Source organism: Fukomys damarensis, unplaced genomic scaffold (assembly GCF_012274545.1).
Source record: "Fukomys damarensis isolate Sample0158 unplaced genomic scaffold, DMR_v1.0_HiC HiC_scaffold_16, whole genome shotgun sequence".
NCBI classification, from domain to species: Eukaryota; Metazoa; Chordata; class Mammalia; order Rodentia; family Bathyergidae; genus Fukomys; species Fukomys damarensis.
In genome coordinates, this window is record NW_022900928.1 from 72,923,049 (window position 1) to 72,937,016 (window position 13,968).

General features: G+C 35.7%; 1 protein-coding gene and 1 pseudogene across 7 annotated transcripts in view; one reads left to right on the top strand and one right to left on the bottom strand.

Annotated features, from left to right (window-relative positions):
- The window catches only part of Ccdc15 (coiled-coil domain containing 15), a 101,619-nt gene that overhangs the window by 43,842 nt on the left and 43,809 nt on the right, over positions 1-13,968 (top strand). For 6 of the 7 annotated variants that reach the window (XR_004517491.1, XM_010628699.1, XM_010628700.1 and 3 more), the window contains one exon: positions 12,639-12,742. Coding sequence is in view for 6 of the 7 variants with exons in the window: in XM_010628699.1 (XP_010627001.1) it covers positions 12,639-12,742 (104 nt within the window). In the remaining variant the exon portion in view is untranslated. Of the gene's footprint in view, positions 1-12,638; positions 12,743-13,348; positions 13,451-13,968 lie in introns of those variants that run through there. The other variant, XM_010628702.1, reaches the window with a different exon arrangement.
- Positions 10,262-11,320, bottom strand: LOC104865271 (annotated as a pseudogene).

A 13,968-nucleotide genomic window follows, 5' to 3' on the forward strand; every position in this document is an offset into this window, starting at 1 on the left:
TTAAACAAAAACTATGGAGAATGTTTAAATTAAAAACATTATTACAGTAAATGACATATTACCAAAAATTCTGATTAGAATATTCCCTCTTGTTTCAAACACACTTATCCCATCTTTCTTTCCACTTTCTAAAGTGGAACAAGAAGTCTTTTCTTGAGTGTCTTTATTTGCACTGTTGTGGCTGCTTCAATATAATACATGGATTCAAAATGTTTAGGTTTCATGGTCTTTATTTTTAAGAGTTAAAAGGAAAAGTTTATTTTAGCAGACTGAAAATGGAATTTGTCTGCTGTCTAAACTGCAATAGATCAATCTTGACCCAGACATGATATTGCCAATCATTTCCAAACTGTTCTGCTTTTCCTCCAGTGTTTTCCACTACCACCTTTTTAAAATGTAAATGTTATCATATCATTGTCCTCTTCGATTTCCAATGCTGCAGAATAAAATTTGTGCTCCTCAGCTTCACATCCAAGACTTAGATTATTTATCCTTATTCACCTTTTTGGGGGCACTTTTTTCATACTGCCCACTTCCTATTTCTAACATTCCACCCATGAGCTATCATGGTCATTTTGACTTTGGGGAAGATCCAGAAGTCACATAGTTGCAGAGCTGGGGAATAAGGTGATAAGGACACACTGGAATGTTTTTACAATCCTGCCTTTTTGTTGATGTCACTTGGCACTTGACAGCAGCATTCACTGTATTTTTTATCAGATTTGGTGAAGCTACTCATGAAAGAGAACTTTCAGAACTGCTTCAGAAAGTGACAAGAACACTGGGATAAGCATGTTTGAAGTGAGGGGAAGTGTTTTGAGGAAGATTCATGGCAATGTGTCTTTCATTGTAATAAAATTTTAAAAATAAATTTTATTTTATCCCAGTCCCCCCTCCAAGCCCCCTCCCCTTCCTGTGTACAAAAGCATTGTTTCCATTTTTTTCTTCTATTTTCACTTTTTTTGGCACCGGGGATCAAACTCAGGTCCTTGTGTTTGCAAGGCAGGTGCCAGAACCACTGAGCTAAATCCCCAGCCCTCAGTTTTTTTCTTGTCCCTTCCTTTTTCCCTTACCCCTTTTCCCTTGTTCCCCTTCCCATTTGAACACTTTCTTCCCATTTTGAAACATCCATTTCAGTCCTTATTTCCACTTTCAGTTTCTCACACCAGAGAAACAATGCAGTGTTCGAACATGTGTGTCTGATTTATTTCACTTAAAGAGTATGGTCTCAAGGTCCATCCCTTCAGATATTTGTCTGAAGCTCATCCTTCTTTATGACAGAGTGGTATTCTATTGTAGAAAAAAACCCCACACCTTCCTATCCACTTGTCAGTTAATGGGAATTTGGGCTGTTTCCAAGATTTAGCTATTACAAACTGCTGCTATAAATATGGGGGTGCACATATCGTTGTGGTGTTATATGCTTTTAATTCTTTTGAGAAGATACCAGGAAGGAGTATAGCTAGTTCAAATGGAACCTCTAGTTTTAGTTTTTTTGTGTAATCTTCACACTGATTTCCACAGTAGTTGCACTAGAGTACATTCCGCACCAACAGTGGAGAAGGGTTCCTTTTTTCCCACAGCTCCTCCAGCATTTGTTATTGATTGATTTTTTTTTTTATAGCAGCCATTCTTTCTGGAGTGAGATGGAATCTCAGCATTGTTTTAATCTGCATTTCACAAATGACCAGTGATGTTAAATATTTTTTCATATATTTATTTACCATTTTTAATTCTTCATCTGAGAAGTGTCTTTTTATTTCAGTTGCCCATTTTTGCATTGGATCTTTAAATTTGGGGGCTCTGAGTTTTTTTTAGTTCTTTACTTTTTAATTTTATTTTCTTTTTCTTTTTCTTTTTTTTTTTTTTTTTTTTTTTTTTTGAGACAGGGTCTCACTATGTAGTTGAGATTGATCTGGAACTCACTATGTAGCCCAGGTTGGTCTCAAACTCACAGCGATCCTCCTGCCTCAGCCTCCCGAGTGCTGGGATTACAGGTGTGCACCACCATGCCTGGCTTTTTTGAGTTCTTTAGATATTCTGGATAATGATCCTTTATCTGAATAAAAAATTTTTTCCTACTCTGTGGGTTGTCTTTTCACTCTGTTGGTAGTTTCTCTTGCTGTGCAAAAACTTTTTAATAAGATGAAGCCCCAGATGTTGGTTCTTTGTAGTATTTACCGTGTGGTCTGGATTTTGTTTATGATATCTTTGCCTACTCCTATGTCTTCAAGCATTCTACCTATTCTCTGCTCCAACAGATTTAGTATTTCTGTTTTAATATTTAGATCTTTGATCCATTTTTGATTTTAGGCTAGTGTGTGCTGAGAGATAATGGGTCTAGTTTCAGACTTCAGCACGTGGAAAGCCAGTTTCACCAGCACCATTCATTAAAGAGGCTAACTTTCTTCCAGTGAAGGTGTTTGGCACTTTTGTCAAGGTGGTTGAATATATCTAGAGTTGTTTTTGCATCCTTTAGTCTGTTCTAGGTCTGTTCTTTTGCTGTTTTTACTATCATAGTTGTGTAGTATAATTTAAAGGCAGGGGTTATGATAGCCCCTGCTTTGCCTTTGTTGCCCAGAATTGCTTTGTTATTCTAGGTTTCTTCTGGTTCCAAATGAATTTTAGGATTGTTTTTTCTAATTCTGTGAAATATATTGTTGGGATTTTGATTGAGATTGCATTAAATCTGTATAACAGTTTTGAAAGTATGGCCATTTTCACTATATTGCGTCTTCCTATTCAAGACCAAGGGATATCTTTCCATTTTCTGATTATCTTTTTCAGTCTCTTTTTTCACAGTACTGTAGTTTTCAATGTAGAGGTCTTTTACTTCCTTTGTTGGATTGATTCCTATATATCTTTCTTTCTTTTCTTTTCTTTTTTTGGATGCTGTTGTGAAAGGGGTTTTGCTCTAATTTCTGTCTCCATAATCTGTTATTGGTGTTCAGAATATCTATTGATTTTTGAGTGTTGACTTTTTATCAAGATATGCCACTGAATTTGGTTATCAAATCTAAAAGTTTTTTGTTAGAGTTTTTGGTGTCTTCTGTGTAGAGTAGTTTCATGTCATCTGCAAATAATGATAATATAAATTCTTCCTTTCCCATCCTTATTCCTTTTATTTCTTTCTCTTGTCTAATTGCCCTGACTAGTGTTTTCAGGACTATATTGAACAAGAGTGGTGACAGTCTTGTCTTGTGTCCTTGTATTCCTGATTTTAGAGTGAAAGCTTTCAGTTACTAAATGTCCATTTAGTAGGATTTTGGTTGTTTGTTTGTCATAGATGGCTTTTACCAGATTGAGATAAAGACCATCTATCCTAATTTTTTGTAGGGGTTTTCTTGTGAATGAATGTTGGTCTTGTCAAATGCTTTTTCTGCGTCTATTGAGAGGATCATATAGTTTTTGTCCTTGGATTTGTTAATATAGTGTATTGCATTTATTGATTTCATATGTTGAACCATCCCTGCACCCCTGGGATGAATCCAACTTGATTATGCTGTATAATCTTGATGATTTGCTGCATTCTGTTTGCCAGTACCTTATTGAACATTTTTGCATGTATGTTCATTAGGGAGATTGGCCTGTAATTCTCCTTTTTAGTTGGATCCTTCTCTAGTTTTGGAATCAGAGTAATGCTTTCTTCCAGGAATGAATTTGGGAGTATTGCTTCCCTTTCAATTGCATTACAGAGTTTGAAAAGTTGTGACATTAGATCTTCTCTAAATTTCTTGTAAAATTCAGCAGTGACTCCATCAGGGCCAGGGCTTTTCTTTGTAGTTTTTAAATTACATATTCAATTTCAATAGCTGATATTAGTTTACTTAGAATTTCTGTATCTTCTTGATTGGGTTTTGGAAATTCTTTTTTTTTAGCTTTAATTGAGTTTATTGGTACATTTTAGGGATACAGTACAGTTATATTCATTGTTGGGATCTTGTACCTCTACATGACAAGTCTTGATTCTCATTTTTTCCCCTTACCTCTGCCCTCTCTTCACCCCCCTCCTCCCCTCCCCATCTACAAACACTTTATTTCCATCTGTTCATTTGGAAATTCTTATGTATCTAGGAATCTGTCCATTTCTTCTGTATTTTCCATCTTCTAAGACTACAGGTTCTCAAAGTAAGTATGAATGATATTTTGGATCTCTGCAGGATATGTTGTGATTTCACCCCTTCCTTTCCTAGTTGCAGGGATTTGAGTCTTTTCCTTCCCTTTTTTTTTTTTTTTGATAAGCTTGGCTAAGGGTTTGTTGATTTTATTTAATCTTTCAAAGAACTCTTCAATTCATTGATTCTTTGTATTGTTTTCTTGGTGTCCATTGCATTAATTTCTGCTCTGATTTTTATATTTTCCTCCCTTGTACAAGCTTTGGGCTTGACTTGCTCTTCTTTTTCTTGAAACTTGAGGTTCAACATTAGGTTGTTTGTTTTGGCCCCTTTGTATTTCCTGATAATGGGAATTCACGGCTATAAATTTCACTCATAGGATTGCTTTAATTGCATCCCATAAGTTCCAGTATTTTGTATTGTCATTATCATTTAATTGTAGAAACTGTCTTATTTCTTAATTTCATCTGTCACCCATTGGTTGTTCAGGACAGTATTATTTAGTTTTCATGTGTTTATGAAGTTCTTGTGATTTTTTTTTTTCCCCTTGATTTCCAATTTCATTACACTGTGGTCTGATAATAGGCAAGATGTTATTTCAATTCCTTTGCATTTACTTAAGCATGTTCTATGAGCTAATAATATATGGTCTATTTTGAAGAAAGTCCCATGTGTAGCTGAGAAATATATGTATTCTAATGTTATGGGGTAGAACGCTCTGTAGACATCAACTAAGTCCATTTGTTCAAACATTTTGTTCATTTCTGATATTTCATTCTTGATTTTTTTGTCTAGTTGATCTGTCTGTTGGTGACAGTGGGGTATTGAAATTCTCCCATTACAACTGTATTAGTGTATATATGATTTTTCATGTCTGTTAATATTTGCTTATACAAAGCAAAGTTGGGTATGCTCTTTGGTGCACACCTATTTCTGATTGTTTTATCTTCCTTTTGAATTGTTCCCTTTACCAGGATATAGTGAATTTCTTTGTCTCTCTTAACCAGTCTTATCTTGAAATCTACTTTGTCTGCAAATAGAATAGCTACCCCTACTTTTTTCCAGGTTCTTGTCACATGGAATATTGTTTTCCATCCCTTGACTTTCAGTCTATGAATTTGTTTTTCAATTAAATGTGTTCTTTGTTTGTAGTATATTATTGGATCTTGCTTCTTGATCCATTCTGACAGACTGTTTCTTTTGATTAGTGAATTGAGACCATTAAAATTGATGGTTTTAACTGATATGTATTATCTTGTCTCTGTCTTCTTATTTTCCTGCTGTTGGCTTCCTTCTTTCCTTTTCTGTTCATTTTCTTGCCTTGCCTGGTGAATTCATTCTCTTGGGGTTCATAGAATTGAAATTCTTATTGTCTCTTTCTAGAATGTCCTTCAGAACACTTTGGAGTGCTAGTTGGTAGTTGGTCATGAATGTATTCAGGTGTTCTTTGTCATGGAAATATCCTTTTTCTCCATAAATTTTATTTATTTATTCATTCATTCATTCATTCATTTATTTATTTTTGGGTACTGGGGATTGAACTCGGGTCCTTGCACTTGTGAGGCAGATGGCAGAACCACTGAACTAAATCCCCAGCCCCCTTTTTCTTTTTTTGGTACTGGGGATTGAATTAAGGTCCTTGCATTTACAAGGCAGGTGGTGGAACCACTAAGCTAAATCCCCAGCCCTCCATCAATTGTAAAGGATAGTTTTGCAAGGTTCATCATTGTGGGCTGGAGGTTATTTTCCTGTAGGGCTTGAAATACTTCACTCCAAGCCTTCCTTGACCTGAGAGTTTGTGTTGAGAAGAAGTCTGCTGTGATTCTGATGGGCTTTCCTTTATAGGTGATTTGTTTCTTTTCTGTAACAGCTTTTAATATTTTGTCCTTGTGTTGAATATCTGGAATCTTGACTATTATATGCCTTGGGGAAGACTTTTATTGATCATGGCTAATTACAGTCCCATATGCCTCATTTATCTGTATGTCAAATTCTTTTTCTCTGGGAAGTTTTCTGCCACTATGTCTGAGAACAGGTTTTTTTGTTTGTTTGTTTTGTTTTTTTTGTTTTTAATGTCACTATCTCCTGTTTTTCATTGTCTCCAGTCAACCTTGTTATTCTTTTTCCCATCATCTAGCAGCTGCTGGATTGATTTCTTAATGTTTCTTGCTATTTTAAGAAATCTGTCTTTTCATGATAACCAACCACAATCCTGTCTTCTATATCTGATATTCTGTCCTCACATTGGTTCATTGCACTGCATATACTTTCAGTGGAGTTTTTAATCTCCTGGATATCTGTTTGAATCTGTTTCATGGATTCCATTTCTTTTCTATGCTGGGCATTCATGGTTTCCATCATATTCCTGAGCTCCTCTATTTTTTTAAAAAATCTGTATCTTTCATTCTGGTCAGTATCTATGTAGTTATCTGGGAAATTATTTCTGCTTTGATTTTTTTTTTCTAGAGCCTAGTTCATCTGCTTTGTTACTTCTGCTGTTAGCACTTCAGAGTGTCCAGGTGGGCGGCTTTCACACTGTTCCACTTCATTGCCCATGGGCATTGCCTTTGGTGAGCTGAAATTCTGTGGGGGCTGCACCTTGTTTAAATGTCTTCTTGTTTTCCTTTTCTTTTATTCTTTTTTAAGCTTGATTCCTGGGTTGATGCTTGTAAATTGCTTAAGGTGAGTAGCTTTATTGTCAGTATTCAGAACCCTTAGGAAATGACTACTTCTCAGAAGTAACTTCCAGAAATAGCTAGCTTTTGGATTTTGAGTCTGTCGCAGGATCTTACCTGTTCAATTTATTGGGGATGAGCAGTTTCTGCCTACTTGGCCCTGCTGACAGTTCTTTGGCACTGGCCTATAGGGTTTTTTTTTTTTTAAAGACCTTTAGGCAGTCACAGTCTGTCATACCAGTAGGAACAACTGATTAGCACAATTTTGTCACCTTGGCTATAATAGTACAATCAACAATAACAGCAGCATCAAATACAGCCCAGAAAATGAAAAATTGTAGCCCTTAATACTTCATTTTTACCCTTAGAGGATATTTAAGAGGGGTTAGGGGGTAAAAAATAGAAATAGAAGAAGACGAAGAGGTCAGAAGCAAGGCTAGAGGACAAACACTAGGAAACTGGTGAAGACAGGTGGAAAAGAGAAAAGGAAAATATAAAAGCAAGAACATAACAGGACAACAACGATAAAAAACTAGAAACTGTTCAAACAATCAAGAAAAATTTAAACATGAAGAAAGGAGGAAAAAAAAGAAAGGAAAAAGAAAAAAAATTTAAAACCCCCAAACATCCAATTCAAGGTGTGTCTCTGCTATCACTGTCAGGCAATGTAGGCAAAAGAGTCAAGAGCCAAACTGATTAATCCCAGCAAACTAGCTGCAGCTTCATGGTGGGATAGTGGATAATCCTAGCCAGTCTGCCCCTTTAGTTCCTCTGAAGTTCAGACCAATTTCTGGCTTTGAGGCTGGAACCAGATTCCTTGAGTCTATATCAGTCTAGGTGTCTCCTGCTGGCTTGAAATCACTCCCTGACTTCCTGCTGACTTGAGCTCAGCACCCACACTGAGGCAGCAGAAGCCACTAGGTGGATTCCACCTGCAGCTGTTCTGAGTTCAGTTGTCCCCCTCTCCAAGATGGCCACTAGCCAATCACCCTCTCCTAGATGAGGTCTGAACCTAGATAATTCACCAGCTGCTGCAGTCTGGTTTGTCCATTACTCTGTTCCACTGGTGTGTTTCTTGTGGAGGCCTCTGGGGTTGTCACTAGTCACTGTTCATCTGCAGTTTTGGCCCACTGTTCCCTTGTGGAGAGTCTGGGCTCTGAGAGAGAGCTCTGCTTGGTACCTCCCTTCTCTTCATTAAAGTCTCTCTCCTCACTCTCCCTGTAGACTTCAACTCTTGCCTCAGATCCTTCCTGGGTCCCAGGGACTTCTTTCCTTCTTCCTTCTCTTTATTGTGCTACTCTATTCCGGTGTCAGGACACCAAATCTCAGAGAGGCTCCTTCTCCTGCTCATCATTCCACCATTTCTGTAATAATTTTTAAAAATGTAAACATTTACTGTATATTGTGATCATACCATGTATGTTGAACTTTTCTTCTAAATTCCTATGATTTAGGGTACATTGATGTGAATTTCTCCAGCTAGTATATATTTGCCATTATAACTTAAAGGAACATTTGGTATTTCCTTGGCGATGTAAAGTTAGTTTAAACTAAGAGTTTTTAACTCTACAATGTACCAGAATCGAATATGGAGCTTTTTTTTGAAATGTAGATGCCTGAACCCCAACCAATTATCAGTACCTGAAAAAGATATATTGGGGACATTTGTGTTTTTTAAAAAATAACCACTGGTGATTCTGATGTATCCTTAGTATTGGAAACTGCTATTTAGACTTTTAATAATTTTTACCAAAAAGCCATAGACTGCCCTAGTAGATGCATAAATATGATTTAGCCTTTTGAGCATCCTGTGTCCTGAAAAAAGAATATATAAATCCAGAGGAATGAGCATATTACACACAGTACAGTGTTCTAGCACTTGATTTTATTGTACTGGTTCCATTTATGAGTACGATATTTTGATAAACTTTGGTTATTCTTCTCTCCTTCCTGGCATGTTATGCTAGGCTTAGTATGTTTTTATGGTATGATTCTAATTTTCAAAATTTAGGGATGTTCTGTTATAAATACCTCCCACATTCTTTCTGTGGTCCCAGCTTTTTATACTACTTACTCCTTGGGTGCACAGAATAAATGTAGTATATATCTTACTATATCAAATATAATCATTTTCTTTACTACTAGTGATGAGACCGTACTAAGAACAAACTAAATTAAGGCTTATTTCTATCATTTGTTTTAGCATACAATAGGTATGTGCTTAAAAGTATAAAATTGTTGTATGCATTATTACCGTCAGTCATGAGAGACAGAAGGAAATTAAGGACTTAGTTCTGTTCTGTATATTTTTCACTTTAAAGTTTCTCTTTTTAGTATATGCTTGTGATATATAATAAATGCATTCATTGTGGAGTACTGTTACATATAAATGTCACATCTTCATCCTTTTTACTTTTCCTTTCTCTTCCCTCTGTCCAGTCTCTCCACATCCTCAGATTCTTTACTTATGTCTACATAGTCTTTCTCCCTGTTTCTTACCATCAATCTTTTATTTTGCTGTTTAAATTATTTGTATTTTGGTTTTCTTCTATAAGAGAAACCATGCGATATTTGAACTTCTGTATCTGTTTTACTTCACTCATCGTTATAGTCTAAAGATGTATCCATTTTCCTACAAATGACAGAAATATATGGCTGAGTAGTACTCCATTGTTTATATATGCCACATTTTGTTTACCCATTCATCTCTTGCTGGACATATAGGTGGCTTTTAATATCTAGCTAATGTGAGTTGTGCTGCTATAAAAATGAGTATGCATGTATCAATGTAATATGATGTCTTTAACTCTTTGGGTAAGATATCTAGAAGTATAGGCAGGTTGAATGGAATTTCTAATTTTAAATTTGTGAAGAATCTCTATACTAACTTCCATAGTGGTTGTACTGGTTTACATTCTCACCAGCCGTATAGAAGGGTTCCTTTTCCCCACAAAGCCTCACCAGCATTTGTTATTACTTGATTTCTTGATGATAGGCATTCTTTCTGGAGTAAAATGGAAGTATCTTCTTAATTTGCATTTCTCTCAAATGGACAAATATCGAGCATCTTTTCATGTGTTTATTAGCTATTTGTACTTATGAAAAGTTTCTATTCGTATCAGTTGCCCATGTTTTGCTTTGCTCTTTTTTTAAAAAAAAAAAATGTTTTACATTACTAAAATACTGAGTATATTTCTTACGTGTATTTTTGTCTTCTCGCTTATCTGCATGTCTGACCACCAGTACTACTATGTCCATAACATTCTATACATACGTAAAGCCAAGCAAAGGGTGAAGTTCCAGCTTTAAAAATTAAACAGGCATTTTAGACACACATCCTGGAACCTAGACAACATTAATCAAATGTGGTAGGGAAAGTTCTCATTTTGCATTATTAAAAAGGACAGCCAAATAACAGTTATAGAAATAAAGAAAGATAGGAAATTTTAATAAACTGTTTAAACTGTTTTCTTAAAGAGACTTTCTCCACTGCCAGAAAGTTTGAATAGCCCTTTTGTCAGTTGTTTGGAAGCAATTCTTCACATAATTGATGAATTCGGCTTCCATTTTGGGGAAGAGAACCACTTTTTTCTGTACTTCCTTGCATTTTTGCTTTAATAACTTGTATGAAACTAGATCCTTTGGGTGTTTTAGGAGCTTTTTACTGGTTTTTGAAGTATTGTTGACCTTTTGATCTTGGTCATCTCGATGGTTTTGAGAATTTTTCATTCTGATTTGATTTTTGTGCATTTTTGGATGGAATATCTTACATAGATTTCTTCACTAATGCTTTCTTTTCAATTTCCTTGTCATCAAAGACATCATCTTTGTCATTATCATCATTATCATCTTCATCAGTAGCTAGCTTTACTTTTTTCTGTGGAAACTTGCTACCCTTCCAAGAGCTGATCACTTTCCAGATAAACTTAAGAATTTTACATCCTCTTTATCTTCTGACTTTGCATCTTCCTCCCCAGCTGCTAAGAGCTGGGAATTAAAATGCAAAGGCCCTGAACCACACTTCAATTTTAAAACCATAGGGAAACCATTGGGTGTACAGACATTTTCAAATTTGCTGATGTTAACTTAATTGCATTGCCTTTGTAATTCATTGCCTCTGCTTGACAATGACAATGTGCAGTACATCCTTTCCACCAGCCCTGAAACTGATTGTTCTTAATGATAACTTGTTTTCATTTTCATCACTATCCACTTTAAAGTGATCATCTTTTTTTTTTTTTTTTTTTTTTTTTTGGTACTGGGGATCGAACTCAGGACCTTATGCTTGCAAGGTAGGCAGCAGAACCACTGGGCTAAATCCCCAGCTTTAAAGGTATCATCTTTGTTAGCCTTTAGTTTACAACTTATAGAGGGTCAGCTGGAATCAAGGATCTTCATTAAGATTTAGTTGTACTTTGTGCAACACTTGTTAACTCACTTCACCAGTATTGTCATTTGAAATGTGTAGCAAATTCCATCAAAAAGATAGTTTTAGGGCTTAAGAGAGCTCATGTTCATGTCTATGGCGTCTTTTATGGGTTCTGGTTGTAGCATGCACTTAGGTGGGAAAGAGTGCAAATAGAAATAAACAATTACTGCTCTGGCTCTCTTATTTTGGGGAATCTGATTTTTATTTTAGTTCTTTTTATGTTCTAAATATCAGTCCTCTATCTGAGGAATTGTTAGCAAAAAAAAAAAAAAATTCCCATTCTGTAGGCTGTGTCTTCACTGTGTTGGTTGTTCCTTAGCTATGAAGAAGTTTTAAAATTTGATATAATCCCATTTGTTGATTCTTGATGTACTTCTTGTGCAACTGAGATTCTGTTCAGAAACTCCTTATGTATGCCTTTGTCTTTAGGAGTTTTACTTATTTTCTCTTATATCCCATTGTTTCTCTTTTAATATTTAGATCTTTGATCCATTTTTATTTTATTTTAGTACATGGTGAGAGATAAGGGTTTAGATTCAATCTTCTTCATATACACAGCCAGTTTTCCTAGCACCATTTATCATAGAGCCTCTTCTCCTCAAGTATTAAGCTTTTGATCCTTTCATCAAAGATCAGATGACTGAACATGCCTGTGGTTGTTTCTGAATCCTGTATTCTGTACTACTGATCCACATATCTGTTTTTGTGCTAGTGCCATGCTGTTTTTATCACTGTAGTTTTATAATATAACTTGAAATTCAAGATAGTGAATTTCTGCTTTGCTCTTGTTGCCCAGTATTGCTTTTGCTATTCTGGTTCCATATAAATTTCAGGGTATTTTTTTCTACTTCAGTGAGGAATGCTGTTGGTGCTTTGGTTGGGATTGCATTAAATCTATGTATCATTTTGGTAATATGGCCATTTTGACAATATTGGCTCGTGTTTCCAATTTCTGATGTCTTTGATCTCTTTTAAAACTATGTTTTTCATTAGAAGTCTCACTTCTTGCTTAGGTTCATTCCTAGGTATTTAAGTTTTTGAAGCCATTATAAATGCGTGCTTACACTATAAATATGTACTTATATGATCTTACTGTCTACAGCCTGGGTCTGTAACCTTGAGACAGTGGGAGGGGTTGGCTCGGAACAGGGGTGCACAGCACATGGTGAATGGCAGGTGAGCTAGGGTTCTTCTTCTGCATTTACAGCCTTGTAACTGGCTTGAATCATTCTGAAACCATACATTACCCTACCCACCCTCGAACACCCCATCTCCTGTCAGTGGAAAAATGACCTTTTAGGAAACCAGTCCCTGGTGCCAAAAAGGTTGGGGATTGCTGGTCTATATCATAAGAATAGTTTGCTTTCTTGGGAATTCCTCTGAAAAGAGAATTTTAATGATTTAACTACTTTACTTTAGCGTCAAAAGCAATACCTGAGACATAGAAGACTTTTTATGGACATTGAAAGAGAACAAATAAAAGAACAAAAACGGCAAAAGGAACAAAAGAAGAAAACTGAAAAGTAAGTTTTTTTCAGTCCCCATTCTGAGCTATAAATTAGCAGTTAAGATATTTTTGAAAGTCAAATCTAAGAAATAACACAATGCATGCAAAGAGTATAGCTCAGTGTACATCCTGTGCTTAGCATACCAGAGTTCAATCCCCAGCCACCTCCACCACCCCCAGAGAAGTGGGGGGAGGGTGTAAGAAGGGAATAATCCAGCAATGGTTTTGCCTTCTGATCCACACTGGTAACAACTATTTGTGAACTGAGTAGAATATTGAAGATGGTGAAGAGCTACTACTTTTCAGTGGTTTCATTCTTTCAATACTTTATTTTTTAAAGCAGTTTTAGGTTCACAGCAAAAGTGAGTAGAAATAGTTCCCATGTACCTCTTTTCCCCACATATGCACACCTTCCACTACTGGTACAATTTGCCACATTATTACCCAAGATCCATAGTTTGCATTATGATTCACTCTTGGTGTTATATATTATATAAGTTTTGATAAATACTGTATATGACAATATGTGTCCATAAAGAGTAGTGGCTTAAAAATCATATGTGCTCTCCCTATTCATCCCTCCCTAACCCTGGGCAATGTCTCTATGGTTTTCATTTTCCAGAATGTTATTTTAAGCCCATGTCTTTACTATACTCCTCTAAAAAAGGCAAAAACAAGCTGGGCATGATGGTGCACACCTGTAATCCTAGCACTCGGGAGGCAGAGGCAGGAGGATCGTTGTGAGTTCAAGACCAGCTTGGGTTACATAGTGAGTACCAGGTCAGTCTCAACTACATAGTGAGACCCTGTCTCAAAAAACCACAAAAAAGGAGCAAAAATATATTTGTAAAAACACTGAATAGTGAAAAGAATATATTATTTTCAAATGCTTATGGAATATTTTCTAAAAATGACTATATTCTGGGTCATTTTCACAATATTTTATCTGACAGTAGTGATAATAAACTACAAATCGTGAAGCAGTACATTTCTAAAGACTTCTTGGTGAAAGATAAAATTACAGTGCAACTTAGGAAATACTTTGAAGACAATAATAAGATAAATATATCAAAACTTGTCAGAAACAGCTAAAAAACTGCTTAGAGAAAATAGAGCTTTGATTACAGTTATTACACAAGCAAAACTAAAAATCAGTGTTTTAACTTTCCATCTTAAGAAACTTAGAAAAACTGTAAATAGGGTAAGGAAAAGGAAAAGAAACCATCAGGATAAGAGCAGAAA